The 25402-nt window shown below is 41.8% G+C and overlaps 1 protein-coding gene across 1 annotated transcript in view; it reads right to left on the bottom strand.

The window, feature by feature from the left end:
* The window catches only part of LOC135699763 (calcitonin gene-related peptide type 1 receptor-like), a 199363-nt gene that overhangs the window by 23921 nt on the left and 150040 nt on the right, over nucleotides 1-25402 (bottom strand). The window contains exon 7 of the mRNA XM_065220083.1: nucleotides 10370-10471. Within this exon, the coding sequence (XP_065076155.1) occupies nucleotides 10370-10471 (102 nt within the window). The remainder of the gene's footprint in view (nucleotides 1-10369; nucleotides 10472-25402) is intronic.

Here is a 25402-nt window from a genome sequence, read left to right as displayed (position 1 = left end):
GTTTCTAAACTGCGAACGTTTATTAAAAACTAAATAAAATCTCTGACCTGGTTGATCCTGCGACGGATCGGCGAGTCCTTACTCGGATGTCCTTCTTCGATGGTACTGTTGCATACAGCCAACGGCTGGTCAGTGAGCGAGTCTAGCCACCGACGATGAGTGAGTCGATCGTATTCAGCGGTGTACTAGCTGGGACACTAATGCGAACTGGCAGTGCCACCTACCGGAATCCCGGCCGTGGTGTTGCAATCCTCACTGATTCGTACCGCTGTATCGGCGTTCGATCAAGGCGGTACCAAGTTGAACTATTGGAGAGTGTGTGTCCGTGGAAGCGGCGGCGAATTCGACGGCCAATTAGCCAAGCCACAGTTGGTGGACTGAACCGACACTCGAACGTGGCGGGCAAAAATAGCCGAGCAATCGATGGTGCGTATCCTTGTTGGCGTCAATCGAAATTCGCACCCGGTGTCCTGATGATATACGCGGTCGACTTTTGCACCGAATTCCCTTCGAGCCGAAGAGAGGCTAAATTCGGTAGTTGGCTTCCGAATTCCTCTCGGGAAGGCGTGGATGACCTTCGAATGGCCCTAGAGGGGCGAATGCTGGCACGACGACGAGGACAGGCCTACAAGCCGCCGAACTTCTGATTCGTCCCTAGTGTAGCGTGACAGGTCGCTATTTACTACACCCGGTGGGAACACCTTCACTTGAAGGATGATTGGTGTCCTTCAAGGAGAATTAACAAACGTTCGCATTACAAATATGAAAAAACGTGGCACATAGTTAGGTTGTATTATATAATGCAATATTACCTGCGACTCGAGGGAATAGTACCCGTGCGGCAAAGCACAGCAGCACGGTTTTTTCTAGTCTTTCTATTCAATTAAAAAAACTAATGCACAAGGGCCGTTTAATTTTCTCTTTTTTTTCCACCTTTAACTTTTATATAGTTCCTGATTGGCATTCACTCACTGCTTTAATGCACTAACTGACTTTTTTCTGGTACGTCTGTTCTATTCGCCGATCAGATAAAGAAGAGGTTGATCATCGCCTCATGGTATCTATTCACCCCAAACTTAACCGACGCGGTTTCCCAGGCTTTTGTTCTCTCGGAATGTACATAATCAGTCCGTCCTTGAGCTGGCTATTCGTTATCATTTCTTAGGTAGAGAGATGAGCCAAAAAGGATTACATAACGAGTTGTTTTTTTTTTTAATTTTGTGGTTCAACCTCCCACCACTAGGGGCTCTCAGATCAAACGAAAGTGCAAGAATAACCCTTGCTATTCCCATGCTTCAAATTAAATATTCTGCGGCATGGGCCAAAAAAATAAAGTAAGTTGTACATATTTTTAGCCTGGTATCATTTTGTAACATCGTTACATTATGATTTATTCATCCCTTCATAACGCCCACATTCCTCCTTCCTAGCTCCTGGCTCTTCTTATTCCTTATTGCTCTTTCGCTCCTATCCACTACTCGCTAAACACCCCTAGACCTTCTTCTCTTCGGTGTCGCAAGAGCGTCCGCCCATCACGTAAACAGGAACGTACTCACAGTATATTTCTCCTCTTCATCGTCGATGTTGCCACCGAAAGGTTTACTGCACGGCCTCGCAGCTCCGGTGTACCTCGTCGACGTACGGATGTCACGACGCACCGTGTTGTAGTCGACGTCTGACCGGCGATTCACCGAACGTACACGAACACCCGTCGTTCCGCACTTCCGCTTACGACCGTCGACTTGACGATCGCTGACCGTGCTACTGGCAACTCGCCGAACGTCCCAAACACTTGACGTCTCACGGATCTCCGTTGCTTAGACAACACACCGAACGTAGGATGGTTTACCGTTACACGGACCTCCGTTTCTGGCCGTCGGAAGCTTCCGTCTTCGGCCGCCGTCCTGTCAGAATTCGTCGAATGAATTGCGACCACTTGCGTAGACGACTCAGAAATAGGAACAAAAAAGCGCCCTGAAAGGCCTTCGATTAGTATCAGCAAGGATAATCCTTGTGTGGTGGAACTTATCCTCGAATTGGGACGCTTCTTTCTCGTTCCACTTCTCATATCTTCCAGTTGTCTTCCAAACGGTCCGTGTGGCAGCCGGCTGAACGCTGATGTCAAATCAAGCCGATTTAGAAGCGTGCCTAATCACGCAAAAACACGTTAGCACCATCTTCGCCATCTTTTATTACGTGAATTACCTTCGACTACGTTGCGTTCCTGACGAGGCGTCCGTTTCCCAACCGGTGTGTAAACTTGTCTTCCAGCCGGTTTGTCTTTCGACCGATTCCTAACGTCCGTGTTGCGACCGTCGTATCGCTGATGCCGATCGAACTTGACCAAAGCGTGCTGCCTGAGCGAATTAGTGGAATTAGCGATCCCTCCGCCATCTTGTCATCGTACAAATTACCTTTATTTCTCTCTGGTTTCCTCGACTAAACAAGCCCGATCTGTAACCAATCTTTACGGTCATTTTTCGTCGGTCCGCGGTGTTGGAGATCGATCCTCCGGCTCCGGAATGTGAGGGACTTGTCTCGCCGATTTTCCTACTTCCACCGGGTCTATTTCCACTCGATCTTTGTTGGCACTCGCGGATTTCGGCGAAACTTTTGGCACACGCGATGCGCTCGACGCTGCCACAATGGCGGTTACACTAGCAATAACTTTTTTACTGCCATTTTTTCTTCTCACGACCGCGGCGGTGTCCTCGTATGTGTGCGTGCTTTTTTCCCCTCCTTTCGCGTAGTCTCGAACGGAAAACGGTCTCGCATGTCGGTGTCAAACACGAGCGGTGAGCAAGGCAATTTTCTGTGCGCTTTTGTTTTCAAGCCAAGAAGGGGTTTGGACCACTTGCTATAAATAGCCGTATTACTACACTGAGTGCAGTTATTATCGTATTTTTGCTCAATTATTGTGAAATTCTAAACTGCATCTTACATTAAACGTAACAAGGACTTAGCGTTTTACCTTTAATAAAGCTAGTTGTACCATTAGTAATCGGAAACCGTTCAACAGGTTCTCTGAGATAAGGTCTCATAAATCGGGCTAATTCCAAACACGACCAGTGGTCTCTCCTAATCTAGAGTGGCGCTTAAGCCACTGTGTTTTACGAAAACCTCAACGAAAATTCATGATCGATTACATATTTAATTGTGTGCATTCTGCTCGTATACTGCAGCCAAATACAGGCAACTTATACAACGTATCAACAAGATTACCACCAAAAATAAAAGTTCATATTTTCCACAGGCCAACATCCAGACCCGTGTCTTTTGGTGCGATAACCACTCTCTGAATGTTTCAGCTCTTTTTGACGTTACGCGGGCTGGCACTTTTGGTGGAAATTTTCATAAACAAAATGTTCATATACCTACATTCAAAAGCGAATATATCAATAAAACCAACTCATTAACTGAACTGCAAGTTTTGAAAATCTGAATCAAATCGAGAATAAGGAATCTTTTGACGTAGGATTACGTCTTTCGGCAACATATTGGGGGTGCAATTTCAAAAAAACGAAAATCGACCGCGGGACGAAAATAGGTCAGGTTTTGACCACATATACCTCTGTCAATAGCAGATGAATTTTAATTCTAAACAAACCAAAGAATTGAGAATTTATCTACCAATCTGCTAAATTGAACACTTTATTAATTTTCAATAGGTCACTATTGAAAAATACACAAATGTCCAACTGTTGCAATGGTGATCAAAATTATCACCCATTACCTGCAAACAGCGCATTCCCTAACACAGATTTAAAAATCGAATTCGATCCTGTCTCACTGAATGGTGCTCATTCAATCACCGTGTGTGGTGGTGTCCGGTCGTCAACGTCAGCACCTGCAGCATCAGCAACAGCATTGCTTTCAGCGTGTGGCATTTACATTGTTCTCCAGTACACCACGGGCTGCTCTGCCTGTAAGCTGCAGAGCCCACATGAGCACCCATAGAAGGAGGAAGAAGCCGCTGGATCGAAATCAGTTTCCTCGTGAGTAGCTGTGGGTCATCTATGCCAAGCGTGTCAACCTTGCTCCAAACAATTAACAGCTCCCCAGCCTCACCCTAATAGCTCAGTATTACTCAACCTTCACGACTAAACGGTCCTTTTCAGAACCACCACAAATTTGTTAATGAGTATTTATGTTTTGGATATTGTATATGTCATCAATCGGATGTCAGTTCCCGTAAGCAGCTAACTATCAAAGCTCAACCTGGTCTATAGAAGGTGTGGAATTGTAGGCCTGAATGTATTGGTGCAATTCGTTTTCACTCGGTTTTCATTTCGATTCGCACGATTCGTTTACTCAGTCACCCTTGTAGTGACGTCATAATGTTTGTTTCGATCGGCATAGGAAATTAATATGAATTATATAATTTTTGTATGTTACCAAAATTTTTGAATGGTCTGCCACTAAATGTTGAGATAATTAATTGATTATTGAACATCACACTGTGTATACCATGAAAAAGCAGCCTGTTTGTGAGTTCCATGTAACATACAGCTCGCCAGCCTTATCCGTGTTGAACACCTTAATAGATCAGCATTACTCAACCATCACGACAATCGGTCCTTTTCATGACCATCATAAATTTGGCAAAGAGTATTTTTTTACGTAGGATTACGTCTTTCGGCAACATTTTTGGGGGTGCAATTTCAGATAATAAAATTCGACCGCATTACGAAAAGAGGTCAGGTGTTGATCACATACATATAACTCTGTCAATAGCAGATGGATTTTAATTCTAAACAAGCCAAACGATTGGAAATTTATTTAGCAAATTTCTAAAATAAACACTATTAATTTTCAATAGGTCACTATTAAAAAATAAACAATGTCCAACTTTTGCAATGGTGATGAAAATTATCACCGATTACCTGCAAACAGCGCATTCCCTAAAACAGATTTAAAAATCGAATTCGATTCTATCTCACTAGAAGGTGCTCATTTAATCACCGTGTGTGGTGGTGCCCGGTCGACGGTGTCCGCAGCAGCAGCATCAGTAGCAGCAGTTTCGGCGTCTGGCGTTTACATTGTTCTCCAGTACACCACGAAAGGCAGCCTGAAAGCAGCGAGCATCCATAGAAGGGAAGAAGAAGCCGCGTCGCGATCGATATCAGTTTCCTCGTGAGTAGCTGTGGGTCATCAATGCCTAGCGCGTCAACCTTGCTCCAAACAATTAACAGCTCGCCAGCCTCATCCTTGTTGAACACCCTAATAGCTCAGCATTACTCAACCATCACGACTAAACGGTCCTTTTCAGGACCACCACAAATTTGTTAAAGAGTATGTTTTGGACATTTGTAAAGGTCATTTCTGAATAATTTATTGTATGTTACCGAAATTTATGAATGGTTAGTGGCAGATGTTGAGATAATTAATTGAGATTAATTGATTACTTAATTATCACACTGTATACCATGAAAAGAAGCCTGTTTGTGAGTTTTTGCCTGTTTTCTAGTAAGGAGATATCATAAAAAAAAAAACAAATCACCAGCTGGTATTTCCCGGCGGCTTTACAAAATAATACAATCAAACAAAATCATCATGCAGAGCTAGCTAGGATTTGTTTTACTTTCACAAATCCAGCTAAACATTGAATTTGGTCCTAAGTAACATTGATCGATTCTTTTAGTCGACTTTCTCTTTCTCTTTAATAACTTGAGCATAGAACCGTTTCTTGATGTGTTTGTCGTATAAGATGCTAGATAAAAGCTTCTTTTATCGATCTGTGTGCTGAAAATACCTGGGTATATCTTTACATGGCCGTGGGGATGCAAAGAGAAAGTGGACGAAGAGAATCTGTCAATGTTACTTAGGACCTACTTGAAATAACATACGTCAGGGCTAGATAGATCTCCACAGGATTTACAAAAAAAAACCAAAATCGACCGCATTTCGAAAATTCAGGCATAACATTTGATAACGGCACAAAAGCATTTGTAAACAAATTTTCTAAGGCCCTTTACACGCGAACCAAAGTACGCCCACGCAAACCAATACCACTTTCGGAAAGGTGATAGTTGCCCCTATTCGATGATGTTGTTGGTTTGCGCGGGCATACTTTGGTTTGCGTGTAAAATGCCTTAGAAAGTTTGTTTACAAATGCTTTTGTGCCGTTATCAAATTAATGTAAGGCCTGAATTGGTCAGGTTTCTACCAATAGCAGATGGATTCTAATTCTAAACAAACCAAACGATTGGAAATTTATCTACTTATCTGCTAAAATGAACACTATTAATTTTCAATAGGTCACTATTGAAAAAAATACAAATGCCCGACTGTTGCAATGGTGATCAAAATTATCACCGATTGCCTGAAATCAGCGCATTCCCTAACACAGATTTAAAAATCGAATTCAATCCTGTCTCACTGAATGGTGCTCATTCAATCACCGTGTGTGGTGGTGTCCGGTCGACGGTGTCCACAGCAGCAGCAGCAGCAGCAGCAATGCTTTCGGCGCGTTTTCTCCCGTACGCTACGAAAGGTTGCCTGCAAACAGCGAGCTGCAGAGCCCACATAAGCAACTATAGGAAGAAGAAGACCACCGCTTGGAATCAGAATCAGAATCAGTAGCTCTTCGTGAGTCGCTCTGTGCGGGGGTCGGTCATCTATGCCAAGCGTGTCACCCTCGCTTCAAACAATATACAGCTCGACAGCCTCATCAGTGTTAAACACCCAGCTCAGCATTACTCAACCATCACGACAAAACGGCCCTTCTCAGGACCACCATAAATTTTTTAAAGAGTATTATTTGAACATTTGTCGAGGTATCCCATCTTAGATTCCTACAATCAATTTTCGTATATTTTTCATTTATGGAAAAAGCCAAAAATTCCATGCGTTTTGTGCACGGAAATGCGTAATTACGTCATCATAAAACGAAGCTTTTCCATGATACCGTGATAGCATGCTAGACGGTACCCATCTTTATGCCTTTTGATGCAAATTTGAAGCCCCTCCTATTAAGAAAATTATGCCAAAATCTAATCGTGCCGAATTCTCTTAGCAGGAGGGGCTAAAAATTTGCATCTAAAAGCATAAAGGTACCGTCCGGTATTCAGATTTCATTTTCGAATACCAAAATTGATGGGCAGTTCAATCTATTCAAATTTCTACAATTGTACGAAATCAATTTAATATTTACTATACTTTTGCTATACTACCTTTCGTAATCCTACGTCAAATCTATGGTCGTGTCTTGGATACAACCTCTTACTTTTTTATGATCAATAGAGTGTAGGAGTGTCATTTTTTCATGTATGTCATTCAGAATCCCTATATAAAATTCAAACTAAAAACACCAGCTCATCCAAACTCTTGATTCGGCTCAGAAATGTTCGTAGACGCCAGTTTCAGCGGACTGGGGATCTGCAGCGTAAATACGAAATGGTCGATCTGAATCGGCAGATCGCTTCCAGAATGGTCTCAATCCGGAACGAGAGTTTCGGGCGGCTCGTTCAGAACCTGGACGACCGTTCCAGACCATTCTGGAAGGTTGCCAAGGTGCTGAAGTCTCACCCCAAGCCCATTCCACCACTTAGAGTCAATGACGAACGGCTTATCACCAACGAAGAGAAGGCCAATGCAATTGGGGAGCACATTGCCCAATCGCATTTGCTTGGCTCTACAATCCCAAGTCCACTCGAGAACCAGGTTGTGCAGTGCGTCCAGACGTTAGATACCTCCCCTTGTGCCGTCCCTCCAGAAGAACGGATTACAGAGGAACAAATTTGCTCAGCGCTGAAATATAGCAAAAACATGAAGGCTCCCGGGTTTGACGGAATATTCAACCTAGCGTTGAAAAATCTCAGCCCGAGGGTCCACTCGCTGCTGGCTGCCATCCTCAACAGATGCTTGGAGCTGCACTACTTTCCAAGCATCTGGAAGGTGGCAAAAATCATCCCGATCCGCAAACCTGGGAAAGACCCTTCACTACCGTCAAGCTACAGACCGATTAGCCTGCTCTCAGCGCTGAGCAAGCTGTTCGAAAAATTGATCCTCAGCCGACTAAACAAGTTTGTGGAGGAACATGACATTCTTCTTCCGGAACAGTTCGGGTTCCGCAAGGGGCATTCCACCAATCATCAGCTAGTGCGGGTGATGAATAACATCCGAAGTAACAAAGCTGTATCCAAGTCCACAGCCATGGCCTTGTTAGACGTCGAAAAGGCGTTTGACAATGTCTGGCACGACGGACTTATATACAAGCTTTGTAACTCCAACTTTCCACCATACCTTGTGAAAATCACCCGTAACTATCTCCAGCAAAGGTCGTTCAGGGTGTCGTTGAATAGTTCCCTTTCGGGACAATTTCCGATCCCAGCAGGTGTTCCGCAAGGGAGTCTGCTGGGACCACTGCTTTACAGCATCTACACGTCGGACATCCCTCCTCTAGGAGACGGTTGCGTGTTCTTCCTGTTCGCAGATGACACCGCGATAGCCGTCAAGGGTAGGATGCCTCGTGAAATTACGAACAAGCTCCAACGATGCCTTGACACCTTTACTGATTATGCCACCACGTGGAAAATCAAAATCAACGCCTCGAAAACCCAAGCGATCATGTTCCTTCACAGACAATCACCAAAACTTAAACCGTCTCCCTCCTGTACCGTAATAATGGATGGTACAAGGGTCGAGTGGTCCACTGATGTTACTTATCTCGGGATGTTGTTCGATGAGAAGCTCCTGTTCCGCTCGCACATAGAGAAAACCCTAGTTAAGTGCTCCGCCTTGGTTAGGTGTTTGTATCCGCTCATTTGCCGCAGATCCCGCCTCTCAAGGCAAAACAAACTGACTGTCTACAAACAGATCATAGCCCCCGCGATCTTCTATGCCGCCCCGGTGTGGGAATCGTGCGCTCAGACCCACAGGAACAAAATCCAGGTTGCACAGAATAGAGTGTTGAGGATGATCCTAGATCGTCCATTCGACACAAGAATAGCGGACCTCCATCAAGAGGCAGAAATTCCCAAAGTAGATTCCAAAATTGATGATATGACAACTAAATTTATTCAAAAATGCAATCTTTCTGAACATGCTTTGATAAGCAATTTGTACATAGTAGGTTAAGTGTATATAGTAGAGTAGGTTAGTTTTAAGCTGTAAATAGTAGTATTAAGTAGTTTCTCTTCAAATTCTAAAAACAAAACAAACCAATCCCACCAAGGTGGTCGACCGTGTACTAAGTCTAGGACTAATCCTGTAAAACAAATTTTAAATTTTGCCCATACCTAAAGATGAAGAAAGCAATTAAATCACTTAGTAAAAATTTATATGGTAATCGTCCAAGTTAAACTAAAATAAAGATCATTTAAACAAAAAACACCAGCTCATCCTACAACAAAATGAGCTGAAACTTTCAGAAAATGGTTTTCTCACCTAAAGGCACAAAACCAGAGGTTGGCCCGTGGAAAATTAGAACTTTTATTTTTGTGGGCCAGTCTAGTGCTTATGGATTAGAGTGATGTAAAATTTTGAATTTTCACTTCACAGTGCTCAAAAGTTCAACCAGAGTGATATGGTAAATTGCTAGATAGATACTAACAGAAGATTTTTAAATGACTATGGGAAAAGTAATTTCCATATAAACTAAAAAATGGTTTGTACTAAGTCAGTTTCTTACCAAATGATTCTAAATTTGGAGATGCTATCAGAACCCGATTTAGAATCGTTTCAGTTCTGTAGATCAAAAATTTCAAATTTTGCATCAGTCTAGTATGAACGTAGATTAAAAAGTGGCATCATTGCATGTATTTAGACATTTCCTGCTGAGGCATGGTATCACCTGGACATGTACCTGATTGCACTCCTGCTTGTGGCTAAGGAAATTACGTCTGCCACTCAATGGTTTCCCTTATTTGCGGTGGATCTATTTTCGGAGCACTGCACATCTTGAGCTTTAAGGTGGTGCCTTTTGATTGTAGGCAGGACAAAAACCTACGTGAAAAGTTCTAGAGAATGCAATTCAAGGATGGCCATTCGATAAGGGCAGGCTCATATAGTCCTCATTCGTTCGTCGAAGGTTCTATATGTTGCGAAGGGGACCATCCATAAAAGACGTATCATATGTTTTTCCAACTATAGACCTCCCTCTCCCAACGTAGCGTAGTTCTCGGTCACAACAAATTTAAAAAAATGTGCTGATGGATAACAGTGGAGGACCTCCTATGGCTTCTGAAAGCATATGATTTAGAATGAGTAACATAAGGAAAAACCCTGCTTTTTAAGTGTCCTTATATTAATTTCCATCCGTGTAGTGTGAACACTGCAAAGTTTTTTTAGACTTCATCTGCCATCAACTTTGTTCTCTTTAAATCTTAACGATATCAAGGTTAGCACTGACTATGTTGATGATACTTACAATCACTAACACCAGATGAAGATGGAGTCCCTCGCAGAACATCCAGAAATAGTTTACCAGCATCAGGTAATGCAGCAGGATGTGTAGCGCGATGCACCAGTTCTGAAAATAAACGAAAGCAAAGAACCTCCTTAACTACAAGATAAGCTTTCCCGTCTATCAGGATTTCCAAATGTTTTTTTTTTCTAGGAGAAATTCGCGTTCACTCTTTACCTCGCCGTTAATTGGACCAAAAATAGAGAATATCTAGTTGATCATTTAAATATGTCCTAACCGCAATGATCGATTAGCTTCCAAAACAATCCCTGTTGTGGTTAACGTTTTTGACGCTAGATACTAACGACTTCCATAAAATTGTGTGACGAATATAGCGTGGAACGTAATGGGACCCATTGGAATGTTAACCTAGAAATATAATGCATTAAGTGGGAAATCAACTGTTTCCTCTATCATCGTCCCATCTTCCTCGAATATTCTTAGTTCAGGTAACGACGAAAGTGCAAGTCGACGGCGATAGTGCGTCGTAAGACCACCGAGAAGCACGACCGTCGTTGAAAGACAAGTTGTTTGGAGGAGGAAGTTCATCAGCAGCGCATTTTCGGATTGCACCTGGAGGTGAAATTAAATGCCAGGGGCAAACGAAAAATCCAGAAGACACTCAAAGAACCTGTGGAACTGGCTAGTGGAAGCTTCCATTTACTCGTTTATTAGACAAACGAGTACCGTAAAGCGAGGTGAAGTTGATCAGTAGAGTTATTTAAAAAAAAAAGCTCGTTTATTTGGAAAGCTCAATTGCGTTCATTGTTCATGGTTTGTAACAAAATTCACTCATTTCTATGTGTATCAAACATATGTTTGGAAAAATATTCAGGTTTATCGGTAAACAGTGATCAACTTCTCTCCGTTTAACGGTTCCACTTAATACACCTTCAGGTGATCCTTGGTGATAAAAAAAAAACTTATTTCACTGTACCTCATTGCACATGGCCATTGTATGAGTTGTTTAATTACTGGAACTTTGTCCACTTCAATGAAAGCAGGTGAACTGCTTGCATAACTGATTTCCTTACTTTGTTACCAATTACGTGAAAGCTTTCGAGCAATTACACCGTCTGAAGTTCACTAGCAAAATTATGGTCGTAAAAAGTAAGGTCATTTAAACGGACAATGCAAGAAACTTTAAGATCAAATACAGTTTTGCACATTTCATATTAGTTTTTATTTGCTATTTAACCATACGATACGAAGAAGGAACCAACCTACGTTTCCGAAAAGCACAACCAAAATAAACCTCAACCGTTCGCTGCATGGTAGCTGCAATGCAAGCTCATGACTGTATGAACGAACAGCTCTTCAGCGAAGACCGGACCTCTTTTTTTTTACTTTGTATACTATTATGTAGTGTGCCAGCAGACCAACAAACAATGAGGGCATCCTAAACCAACACGTTTCACGTGCTGAATCTCGGTCGGATGCAACAGCGGCATTGGGCAAATGTGGGACGTTGACACATGGAGTTTGCATGCATATTTTTTTACCTTCGGAGAAAGTCGAGAAATATTTCCCAATCCGAAACATTCCTGTTCCCGAACCGAATCGAAACAACCCCTGTCAGCGCAGCGTGGATTTGATTTAGACCTACCTGCTGCTTTAAACTGACTTTGCTAAGGAAGGCCTCGAAATTCTTCTCGACGAACGGTTTGATGCAGATTCCACACACAATTAAAAAAAAATCGCAGATCTCTCAGGAATTGACTATTTTCCAGGTGAATATGAATTTCTGCAGAGCCACCTCTCACGGGGTCTCCCGTCCCGACTGACACACCACATTTTCCATCGGATCCCTGTCTGCATACCTTTCAAAAAGTGGCTCAATCATAAAATTTGCTAACCAAATTGCCGAGAGTCATGTAAACCATGAATCGACACGCATTTTTCAGCCTTGATACTTAGAAGGAAGTTTCGAGGGCTTGGGGTTGTCAGATAAAAGTGGAAGTTTTGCTAGTGGATTACGGTACATATGATAAAATATGCGCAGATTCATGTACATTTTGCCATAGTGTCGCGAAATAAATAATTTTCTAACATTAATTTTCTGTGGCAAGGAAAAAACACACTCTCATCAGACACAGTAAATCTTGCACTATAAAATGTTTTAAGCTCTTGAGATTTTATGTAGAATTGAAATTTGCATCCGTTCTTCATTCAAACTAATTAGAGTCGTCAGCTAGCCGACGGGTTACAAAATCGCTAAAAGAATGTCTACATCGATCGGCTTTCGCTAAGAGGAAGAGGAGACAATAGGTGAACCAATTTTCTGTCAGCGCCTGTTAGGTCAGGCGAACGTATGGAAACGCGAGAATTTTTACCACAGGGAATCTATTTTCTTGTGTTTTGACAGTCGACTGCGTCGCCCAATAGTTTTTGCACGGTCGTTTCCGCGAGAGAAGAAGAACACGTCACAGACAAAAAGAAGCCAGTTGTCTCCTCTTCCTCTTAGGGCTTTAGCAACCCGACGTTTTTGCTTCACTGAAGAAGGTTCCATTCGCAGCCTGCTTGGTTTACCGCGCACACCAACTATGCCTTAAAAATAAAGTTAATTTTCCGAAACTTTTGGCATTGATTGACACAGTCTTTGGAATTATTTTTCTTTCAACCATTTCTTCTTTCGATCTGAAACCCAAGATTTTGTCCGGAAACACTATTCACTAAAGCTAATAATAAAATCATTTCCGACGAGGGACACACAATAGCTTTCCGACATTTTTCGATTATTAACTTGCTGAAGCACAACTTCCAGTTGACGTCGTATCGATTTTGGAACCTATTGATTGTAAACAAACTCATATGTATGCATGTCAGATTGTTGTTCTGATAATTTCTTTTTACATCAAAAGTGCCGGAAACGAACATCATTTCCATGGACAATAAAAAAGGAAACGAGAAAAATGAACTTTGCACTCCGTTATGCTATCGCAATTTTTGCAGTCACATGCGACGAATGACGAACGTGAATGTTTGTAGATTTAAGGCAGTGGTGTTCAACCGGGGGGGAATTTTGGCCATCCAAGTGGTTGATAAAATATAACATGTTACTTTAAGTTTTTAGTAGGAAATTGTTGACGGTATTTGAGATTCAGCTTCTCTACGATTACGATACTATATTATATTCGCGTAATCAGCCATCTAGTTCTATTGGTCCCAAGCAAATCGATTAACTTACCCCATTCTAGTCGACATTCTAGTACTACACTATGTTTGTTTTGATTCGCTATGAAAGTTTGACAGATAAAATGAGGGGTTATTGGATTTTCCTATGTTTCGAGGGGTGATTCGATTTGCTTGGGACCGAAGATAGTACCAGAGCTGAGCCAAAAAGTTGAGCACGTTTCTTCGGGACCTACTAGTCTTAGAGTTACCTCTATGCTGCTACTGCTGCTACTAATTTTGACGACCGAACACCACCACACAATTGGGAGCGTGTGGTTCTGAGTATGGCGATAAGTGTGTAAAATATTATGCAATTCCATCCTCCCTATTCGCACACGCCCGAGGATCGGAGGCGAATGCCACTTCGACTTGTTTCGTCTACTTACTACTCTCTGACGACTGTGCTGGGGAAGCAGCATATGCATGTAGGTAATTGGTGGATTTGTTAGTTAATTCGACGCTTTTGGACAATGCTGGACATTTACCAGTTTTTCAATAGATTTTTGTTGAAAATCAATATTTGGAAGCATTGTTATCGATGCGTAGCCATATTTCTGATCGATTGGTGTTAAAATTATTGAAATTGGACCAGGGGCAGCTGAGTTATTAACGTTCAAAATCTTTCTTAATTTGTTACATGTTCCATTTTCGGTTTTCACAAAGTGTACCCCCATATAGAAATCAAAGACGTAGTCCTACGTCAAAAAGTATAGAGAAGAGAAAAAAAATTGGGTTCTCAGAAGGAGATTCCCAATCTTGGCTGTGGTATTTTGCTTTATCTTGCTTTAAAGAAAAGGTGTAGAAAACTGCCAAAAGGGCCAACAAACAAGCAACACACAGCCCGAAGGTCCTCCAGCTCCGCGCAGTTCACGAGGATGTGCTCCACGGTGGCTGGCACTCCGCAGGTTTCGCAGGTCCTCCGGAACGGTGTTCCTCCGAAGTTGTGGGAGACTCAGCTGTGCCCGGTGCGCAGCCTTGACACCACCCGTTGTTCTCTTAGGTTTGGTCGATCCTTCCAGGTTCCGGTGGTCGCCTTGATCTTCCATAGGTGGTGTGTCCTGTTGTTCCTCCACTCGGTGTCCCAGGCTCTCCGATCCATTCGGCTTGATCCACTTTTTGACATCTTAGAGCGGTACATTGCCGGTGGACCTGGGTCCAGTGTGGCCTGAGCGGGCGAGGTGGTCGGCTGTTACGTTCCCTTGGATTCCGCAGTGACCGGGTATCCACATAAATACTTTGTTGGGCGGTGCGTGCTTTACCGTTCCTTGGATCCACGGATGCTTCGGTGTTTCTGTTGTTAGGGCCAATATCACGCTGTGTGAGTCAGTTACGACTAATATCGACCGGTAACTTAACCGCGTAGAGAATGGCCTCTGCCTCAGCTGAGAACACCGAGCATTGGGTCGGAAGCGATCTGCTCACAAGCAAACCATCTCCGAAGACCCCCATTCCCACTCCGCTCCTGGAGAGAGAGCCGTCGGTGTATCTAACTTCATAACCTTTGTAGTTCGCCCCGAGAGTTTCGACAACTGTCCGGCGTAAAGCCAGCGAGTTGTCTCCTACCCTGACAACTCGCTGGTTTTACGCCGGACAGTTGTCGAACCTCTCGGGCGCACTACCAGATTCCACGGCCGTGTTTCATATGAAAACCGAAAAAGTTTCAGAACACTTTTGAAGATGGCATGCTGTGCACTTTGCCAACCACAGCCTAAACACTAACTGAAGTGTTCAGGCGCGAGTTGCTCATTGACTTTTTATTTCAAATTTAATAGACGTTTTCACATAGCGTGGTACTTTGACGACAGTATATGAAGATATGTATTGTAACGCCTGTTAGTCTAAGTTGTCTTGTATTTAATTATCTAACCTTTTCGCTGGAGGGAAAACGGTGGTGAGCAATTTTTGAAAAGAGGGGCATGGTACGAAAAAGGTTGAAAACCACTGATTGAAGGAGTACGTAGGTAGAATAATAAAAATATGTTTATTTCTTTAACTGCCGTCGAGTAAAAAGCGGCGAAGCAAACATTATTGCGTTAGAGTATCGTTTCATGGCATATTGAGTATTGATAATGATGTAAATATTTGTATTTTCTGATGTGCCATGATGTTGCAAAAAAAAAACAGTTAACATTAAACATCACAGCATATTAAAGAACTGATACTTCAACATCAACTTATTTTCATTTCTCAGTTGATTGTCACAATTTAGTAACAGAAAACCTCTCGTGTAGCAAAAATGCTCCAACTATGTAAAGAAGCCGTGTGAAGTGCAATTCTATAAAAAGGAAAGCTTAACTCATCACCTAGACAGAAAAAAAAGTGACAAAAACAACTGCCGGTGAATGCAAGACTGTTTCATTCGACTCAGCAACCCTGTTTTATGGCGTTGGTTCAGTGCAGGGCAACAATCCCAGACTCCTTTGTCCTTTCGCGCACCTAGACCTGGTGCCTACCTACCTACCTATTTTGCAGAAAATTCTTCTGAATAATGTAGCAAACATTTACATTCCGTCGGAATCTGCGGCATTTTTGTTTTAGAAAAACAATCCTGTTTGCTCTTTGATCCGACTTCTCAGACTTTGGCCCGGAAATTCAATCCCATAAAAGCGGACAATAACATTATTTCCGTTGAATCCACTACCCATAGAAGTCGATAAGCCTTTCCGGGTGCTACCTTTCTGATGAGAAACGTGCAGACAGCAGAAAAAACATAACGTTTTGCATTCTTCTGGGCAAAAGTCAGGCCGGAATCCGTACGGGTAAGGGTACCAAAAATATGAACATATTTATTTATTCACCAGTTCGGGGCACCGAGAATGAGCAATCAGAAGAGGGTTGCTCATTCGCTACTCGGCGGCGGTGTGGATTTAGGGCGGTTTTACGTTGCAGAATGAGGCCAATTCCGGACGAGAGTTGGGTTCCTTCAAGCATTCACATTAAGACAGCCCTTCTTCTGTGGGCCGAAAAAATGTTCTAGAAGGATTTGTGTTCTTTAGAATTCAGTGAATAATTAAAAACGTTGGATTTGGAAATGTGTAATCGTAGCCAGAAGAAAGCATCGGGTATCTGTTCGTGTTTTAGTATTTCAGAAAGTGCGTCTTCAAGCACTTCCTTCCTGCCTCAAGCTAATGTCATCGAGAATTGTGTTTTTGAGTGATGTAACAGAGCTGGAGCAGCGTCATGTCTTTTTTTCATTTTCACTGCCTTAAAAGAGTCGCAATGTGTAGTGTAATCATATGAGAAAATTTTTAGTAGGAAAGTTCCTTCTCGCATCACACGAAGCATTAGGGCAAAAGTTAAATGAGTTTTTCAATTAGTTGGTCTATGCATCCGAAAAAGTAGCGCAAAACTGCTTTTACGGCCCGGGTAAAACTCGCTATAAAAGACAAATACTACACATGACATAGAGCACATACTGTAGAGGGGTAAGAAGCAAAGGGCACGGATTCTCCAACGACAACGATGTGAAAAGGAAATGCTTGTTCGACACCCAAGTAGGATTTCCCCCTCGTGGGTTTCTAAAAAAGCATCAAGTGTCGCTACTCCGGAACATTGTGTGAATCCCAAATGGCTACTTAGTTTGAGTTGGTTTGTTTCGCCCAAGAAACTAACAGTCAAGAGTAACTTTGGTTGAGTTTGATGACTGGGAAGTACTTCTGCTTCAATTGTAGTTTATGATGAATTCTCCGTTGGAAAGTTTTCCACTTGCACTTTAATTTGAACTATGAAACAATAATGCTTTTCCCGTCCAAGAGATACGTATCCTTTACGTGAAAAAGCTCGTGGTAAGCCGCGCTGCAAAGTTGACGTGTTTTGTAAGGCTGACTAAAAGTAAAATGGTACGCCCCTCGCGCGCCGTTAGCACGCCTCTAGTGTTGGGAATTGAAATTTTTGACAGTGGTTTGTTTACACTTCTATAGAGAACAACTGGTGCAAGGTTGATCAAAGTAGTCGATCGCGTTCAGAAATAACGTCAAATGGAACGCGAAAGAAGAAAAGTAAGAGGTTGTATCCAAGACACGACCATAGATTTGACGTACACAGCAAAAGTATAGTAAATATTAAATTGATTTCTGAACTCGTTGAAATTTGGAAGCAATTTGATAGTTCTGTTTGTGAGGTGGTACATATTACGCATTTTCGTGCACAAAACGCACGGAATTTTGTTTTATTCAATAGATAATAAAAAAAAAAATATTGATTGGAGGAATTTCTTGCTCAAATTTTTCCAATCGCGATCAATCATATAAATTCGAGATTTGTTTTGCTTTTTGTAGCGTTCTGGAGAAAACCTTATGAAGTGTCTGGTTAATTGACACAGTTATGTGGTATTCAGTCATTGCGAGAATTTGTATGTACCACTTCAATACTGTTACACATTTGACACAGCTTATGGGATTTTCATTAATGGGGGCGTTTTTCTTGAACCGATTGTTGCCATCTTGGATTACAAAATGGCGTCTGGCATTGATTTACAGTTTCTACACGTCATCCCCTATCCAGAAATACCCATATTGTAGAGTATTTGACAGTTTTTTTGAACTGGTAGCCCGCATTTTGGATTCCAAAATGCCGTCTGGCATAGATTCCGGACTCTACACGTCGTACCCCTAAAATGGCGTCCGAAATCGAGTCTCTCTACACGTTATTCCTATTCCTTTTCGTTTCCTCGTATTGCACAGCAACATCTTATATGGACAAGCTTTCCAGAAATAACATATTAGGGAGTTTATGTGCACACTAGCGCCGCGTAGTGAGAGAGTTCTTGAATAATATGACCACCATCCGAAAACACTTGGTTGCCTGAACAACTTTGCTCAAGACAGTAACTTTCTATATGGCCAGGATTTTGAGATACAGCTTATATAGGAAGCTCATGTGCACACTAGCGCTGCGTAGTGAGAGAGTTCTGAACTAATATGGCCACCATCCAAAAGGACTTGGTCACTTGAACAACTTTGCTGAAGACAGTAGCTTTCTATATGGCCAGGATCACGAAAAATTCTATGTTGGACCTAAGATCCATATATTTTAACGCCCGTCATAAGTAACATAAAAGTGAAGCGCCTCTAGCGGCGTAGTCCCCAATTAAACCTGAATCCAATGACACATGCTTGTTGGTCTATCTCATTACAACAACTTTGTCGAAGACAGTATTGCTCTTTATATTGTAACAAATGAGATAATCCACCACAGCCCCTATTAGTGAGAATCCCATAAGCTGTGGGACTATTCGCGGAAAACCCGGCAATAAGGATCCGGTAATAAAGGATACCGGCAATAAGGAATCCGGCAATAAGGATTCCTAACTGTATTTTTTTGGAACGAGAGTGACGCGCGGCATAGATGACCCACAGATTGCACCAATACATTTAGGCCTACAATTCCACACATTCTATAGACCAGGTTGAGCCTTGATAGCTAGCTGCTTGCGGGAACTGACATCCGATTGAAATGTCCAAAACATACTCTTTACCAAATTTATGGTGGCCCAGAAAATGACCGTTTTGTCGTGATGGTTGAGTAATGCTGCGCGAATGAGGCTGGCGAGCTGTATGTTGTTTGGAGCAAGGGTGACGCGCTTGGCATAGATGACCCGTAGCGACTCACGAAGAGCTACTGAATCCGATCAGCAGCGATGCGGCTTCTTCCTCCTTTTCTATGAATGCTCGTGTGGGCTCTGCAGCTCAGTGCTTGCAGGCTGCCTTTCGTTGTGTACTGGAGAACAATGTTCAACGCCACACGCCGAAAGCACTGCTGCTGCTGATACTGCTGCTGTTGACAGCGACGACCGGACACCACCACAGACGGTGATTAGTGAGCACCGTTCAGTGAGACAGGAGCGAATTCGATTTTTAAATCTGTGTTAGGGAATGCGCTGCTTGCAGGCAAATGGTAATAATTTTGATCACCATTGCAACAGTTGGACATTTGTGTATTTTTCAATAGTCACCTAATGTTCATTTTAGCAGATTGGTAGATAAATTTTCAATCGTTTGGCTTGTTTAGAATTAAAATCCATCTGCTATTGACAGAGTTATATGCGATCAACACCTGACCTCTTTTCGTAGCGCGGTCGATTTGGTTTTTTGAAATTGCACCCCAATATGTTGCCGAAAGACTTAATCCTACGTCAAAAGATATTGTGCACAAACACCTGGAAAATCCGGAGTGGCTAAAGTGTTGAAGATGCCGTAAACAACAGTTTGTCGAGTGCTCAAAACCTATAAGGAAAACCTGAGTGTGGAAAGGAATCAGCGAACCTACGAAAAAACTGGAACCAGGGATCGTCAGCGTGATGTGCGTTAAAGCCAACCCCGGTCTTTCGATCCGAGAAGTTATGGTAAACAAACGTCTTTTATGGGAGCACTACCGTTTGTACTCCATTTCACCCTATTACTTAGTTCACATGAGGGATGGAACATTTTTGTCTGATTCTGATTCATGTTTTCATCTGACTGGTTTTGATCATTTTACACCCTTTCACTTCTTTCACCAATTTCTCAATTGACCAATCTGAGGTTGAGGTCTTTTGGAATAAACTGAACCCCTTTAACCAAGGGGCAAGACAGCTGTACTCAGAGTAAATACATTTGCTGCGAGTAAATTTGAGTTACTCGTATTTACTCATATTTTTCATCATAAGAAGTTTTGGAAACAACCACCGTCTGACTGAATGTTTTCTTTAAATATTTTCAATTAAGAGAAAATATAGCATTTGGCGTCAGTTTATCAACTTTGCTATATGCATGATGTCCATTTAACGGCAATATTAAGTTTTCATTATTAATAGATCGAAGTTACATTGATTTTGTCCAGGCCCGGGGCCTCTTTTGCTTTCTAGGGATTGATGATCGGCGAAGTTTTTCGAGGTGTGATGGTGTGATTTCAAGACCAAAGAAGTTGGAATTTGACCTAATATTATGAGAAGATTATTTTAGCTCATGAAAATTAATACTCAACCTCTCAAAATCGATCTGAGAGGCTTCTTGTTCTGTGGAATTAGTTTCTGGCATAAGGGAAACTGAACATTACTAATTATTTATAATTGAGGTGTACAGTGACCAGCAAAATTAAATTTACAAGCTTCCATAATCGAAGATCGATTAATCTCCGGAAAAAATTTCGCTAGAAAAAGTCAGAGTAATGGTCAACTGTCACTAGAAACTTCCGATGTTTCCCCTGATACTCTTAGAAAAAGACAGTTGAAAATTGTGATCAGAAACGGGATAAATTTTCATCGCCTGGTATTGTTGTGATGATGATCCACATTTAGCACAAATGGAACATAGACGAATGCGGTCTTTTATGTAGCTGTTCATTCCAAGTCACAATAGATTAGTTTTGGCCAACTTCATAGTTGATTCTATTCCGACACTTACATTAGCGATCATCGGTGGGATGTTGGAATTCCTTCATCTCTTTTTTGTAATGCTGCTTAGAATTGTTCAGAATCCTCCATTTGGGATGACAGTAGTCCTTTCTGAGATTGTCTGGAATCTCCATGGAATTGTACTGAATCCTTTCTGGGATTGTTTGGGATCCTCTCTGAGCTGTCATGAATGCCCCTCAATTTTTACTGAAATCTTCTTTTTTACTATGCAAAATCCCTGTTGGGTTTGCCCGAAGTCCCCTCTGATATTGTCCGGAAGCTGTACTGAAAGTGTATTAAAGCTTTTCTGATAATAGTCTGGAATCACTCCTAGGCTAGTTCAGAGTCCCTCCGTCGTAAATCCCCTTTTCGATTGACTGGAATCCTTCCAGAGATTGTTCGAAGGCTTCTAGGGATTGTCCAGAATCCCTCTGGGACTGTCCTGACTCCTTCTTGTGATTGTTCATCAGAATCCGTATTATGAGGTTGCTAATGTTTCGCAGCGTGCTATACGGAAGTGCAATTGCCTTTCCATTGCCGAAATATGTTCTCGGTTAAGCTTTAGTTTGAAAGGGCGCCGCTTAAAATATTGAAATACGTATTACAAATTTACAAATGCAGCTACGCCCCTTTGAAAAGTTGCCACTGAATTATTTTTGCTTGACAGCATGGATTTCAACAAAACAACCATACATTGGATTTGCGTAGCGAAAAACATGTTATTGTTTTGTGGATAGGTAGATGTCAAAGGCTTCAAATCCGTCCACTAGGGATCACTGTAATAGCCACACATGTTTGTTCCAATTCTAAATGGGCCATGCTTTAGGAAAAAATGAATCATTGGCATCCCTACGTACCTTTTCAATTCCTATAGTATTGTTGACTGAGCCAGAGCCAAACTTGCTGAGTGAATAATGCCACTTACCTTTGCCATGTGATGATTATGACGAATTTATTTTCCCTGGATTGGGATAGGGTCTGCTTGTTTTCTAGCAAACGTCAGGTGGATCGCTTGTTTTTGTAACTTGGCTCGGGTTAAGTTTCGGACTGACGACAAAAAATTCAAGTTCGTACGGGTTGGAACTGAATCAAAAACCAATTAGCTATTAATTATTTTTTTCCTTGGTTTGTATCCCGTCGATCTTTTTTCCGTACTGAGTTCCAATTATCCCATACCTGGACCCTACCTATCGACCCATCAACTCATGGACCGGGGACCAACGGCTTTGCTTCCCTTCCGAAGGAAGGCGAGATCAGAGATTTTATCAAAAAAATCCCGACGACGCCGACTGGGATTGAACCCAGGCCCTTTGAGATGCAATCACGCTTACCACTACACCACCGGCGCTGCTAATTCGCTATTAGCTTGTCAAAACATTGTCACTGAATACGCCCTCCTAATGAGCACTTAGGATCAATCACCAGCCGTGTGCTTCGAAACCGTCTTCCAGTGGCACTGGTATTCAAGTCAAGTCATCGCTCGAAGCGTCAGTCATGAAGCAGGTTATAAACGTTGTATTCAAGTTGACATTTCGTATCTTCATTGCAATTCTGCGGTTGCTTGGATTGTTCCCCTACTGGTATCAGGATTCCAAAAAACAATTCGTCCTATCCATCTTCCTATTTGGCTACTCTGTGATCTTCTTATTGACCTACGCAGTTCTAATTGGACGCTTCTATATAGACCTTTTTCGGTATTTGCATGTGTTATATCCACATTACAATTTCTTTTTGCTGGGTGCCTCCTTCTGCACTGCATACATTGGACCGATTGTAACAATCTCGACAGTGCTCGTATCTGCGACCAGTATTCAAGGCCTACTGAACAGTTGTGTGAGATTGTGGTACACTCTCCGAACAAAATGCACGGAAAATTACGATCGGAAGCTTCTATTAAGTTTGCTCTTCAAAATGGTTGCCGTGGACGGAGTTAGCTTCATTGGTGGTGGCAGTATTCGTATAATCCAGGGATTTCAAGAACAGCAAATGGCTTGGCTGATCGATGGGGTCTACAATTCATTAATTTACTCTGTACAAGCCTCCATGACAAATATGTTCATAGCTGCTGCCTACTTGGGTGCGCATTATTATCGATTAATCAACCGTAGATTTCTACTCGTACACCAGAGGTTGAAAGATTTCGAACACAATGACCACTACTGGAGGTTGAATCCGAAAAAGAAGCATCTGGTTTACGTCAATCTTTTGACCGAGCTACACAATTTGGTGTTTTGGCATGGCAAAGCTAGCGAAATGGTTTTGAACTTTATGAAATTACACGACGTTCCACTGGTGGCCATGGTTGTGAAAGGGTTTACAATCATCATAACCGGTGTATTCATAGCGTACGTTGCTACGGTTACTGAGCTTCGCAAAAACCAACTTCCGTCCTATTCAACGTATGGACCGGTTATGTATTTGGCCATATTTTACTTTTTTCAGTTTAGTTACCTGACGTCGAGTGCGGCGATTTTTACAAAACGGGTATGGAATTTTTCTACGAAATTAATGCAAATGGATTGATGATCGATTTTTATATAATTACAGGGTGAGAAAACTGGCCGCATGGTGGAAGATATGGCGAGTGAAAGATTTTATGTGGAGTTTGATGAAAAAGTAGGCCGTAAAATCTACATCCTGAGGAGTTAAATGGCTTGAAATTTCATGATATTTTCAGGCTGTAGCATTTAGTTTGGAGTTATTGCACCGGAGTAGTAAAATCATCAACAGTGGATTATATGTCATTGACTTTTCGTTGATGTACGCTGTGAGTAAAGGTTTTCATTGAGTTGCAATCAAAATGATCTGAAATATGGTTTACTGGTTTTAGGTGGTAACGACCATTACGTATTATTTAATTGTTTCCGTCCAATTGCAGATAAAAGAAAATAATCCTACGTAAGAAAAATAAATAAATTATAATTATGGAACTTTGTGTGAGTGTCAAGAATTGCATGTTGTTGTGATTGTAGTAGTGAATGATTTATCATAGCCACAATGCTGTATGTTAGATAATGGGTGTTGTTCTGGCAACACGGACCGTTCCGCCTCGCGATCGGCCGATGAGGCGAGAAGAGGTTTGGCCGATGAAACGTGAAGTAGAAGTGACGGGTAAGAAAGAGAAAAAAGATAGTTAGAAGCTGATCTGACCGATGTCATGCAGAGGAGAAGTAAACAAATTGAAAATAAAGGTTGAAGTTTAGTTTCTTTGTCGATTGAGATTTAGAGCGTGTTTTGTCGGAAAAGGTGAAATTCCGGTGAGTTTTTTTTTTTAGGAAGTGAACATAATTAAACGACTGCAGTTTAATACACCAGGTTGGTTCAACATACAAAGATTGAAACACGTTTAGAACGAAATAAATAAATATCAGTTTTTACGACACAGAGAGGAGCCTAGTCGATGATAGACGGATCGGCAGACAGGTAAAACATGCAGAAAACGTTGAAAATAAATAAAATTAATGCGCTTAATTGTGTCAGGCATAGTATTGGAAGCGAGATTGGAAAGACAAGAAAAAATTTAGAGGAGGAAAACAAAATAAAATTGTGAGTAATACTAACACTAAAACTCATGAAAAAAACTGTACTATATGCAAAGACTTTCTCATAAAAATTGCAGTTTGATCTACCTGTAAGAAAAGGTTGATTCAAGAACGGTTTGTTTTATTCGATTCGAACAGGTGCTACGATCAAACTTTGGTCAAAATCAAAATATATTTTTTTCAAGTTCAATTAGTATAAAATACAGAAAAAATATGCAACTAAGCTTCCGTTCACCGTATCCAAATTGTCAGGCCTTTCGTTTAACTCCTGCTATCAGATTCTGTACAGCCATCTCGTCTAGTTTGTTCGCCGCAGAACGCCAGTTTGTCTTAAACTGCTTCTCGCTTCTAACAGTTGTTGGATCTTCTTCAGGTTCCGCTTGACGATGGCCCAATATTTTTCGATTGGGCGGAGCTCTATCGTGTTTAGAGGTTTGTTGTCCTTGGGCACCTCCTGCACGTTGTTGGCGGCATACCACTCCATGGCCTTTTTCCCGTAATTGCAGGATGCCAAATCTAGCTTAAACAGCACGGAACAATCGTGTTGCTTCAGGAAAGGCAGCAGACGTTTTTTTCAGACACTCGTTCAGGTAAATTTCCTGGTTGACGGTTCCGGTTGCAATGAAAATGTCGCTTTTCAAGCCACAATTATTAACAGTCTGCCAAACCATATATTTATTAGCGAACTTCGACAGCCTCTTGCTTGGACGCCATTTTGATAGTTGAAAAGCAAATATCAAACTCAAAATAGAGGCATCTTTCTGCATGCACACTTCATGTTAGACAGCATTTTCAACCAACTCTGAAAGTCGCAAACTTTGCGTATGAAGTAACACAAAAAAAAAATTTGGATGTAACAACTCAAGGCGGGAGTAGCCGTCATGAATGCTGACGATGGTACAGCAACAA

This window comes from Ochlerotatus camptorhynchus, unplaced genomic scaffold (genome assembly GCF_037179485.1).
Source record: "Ochlerotatus camptorhynchus isolate MF236.1 unplaced genomic scaffold, CSIRO-AGI_Acam_v1.1 ptg000114l, whole genome shotgun sequence".
In the NCBI taxonomy this organism is placed as follows: domain Eukaryota; kingdom Metazoa; phylum Arthropoda; class Insecta; order Diptera; family Culicidae; genus Ochlerotatus; species Ochlerotatus camptorhynchus.
This window is presented reverse-complemented; position numbering and strand designations above follow the sequence as displayed.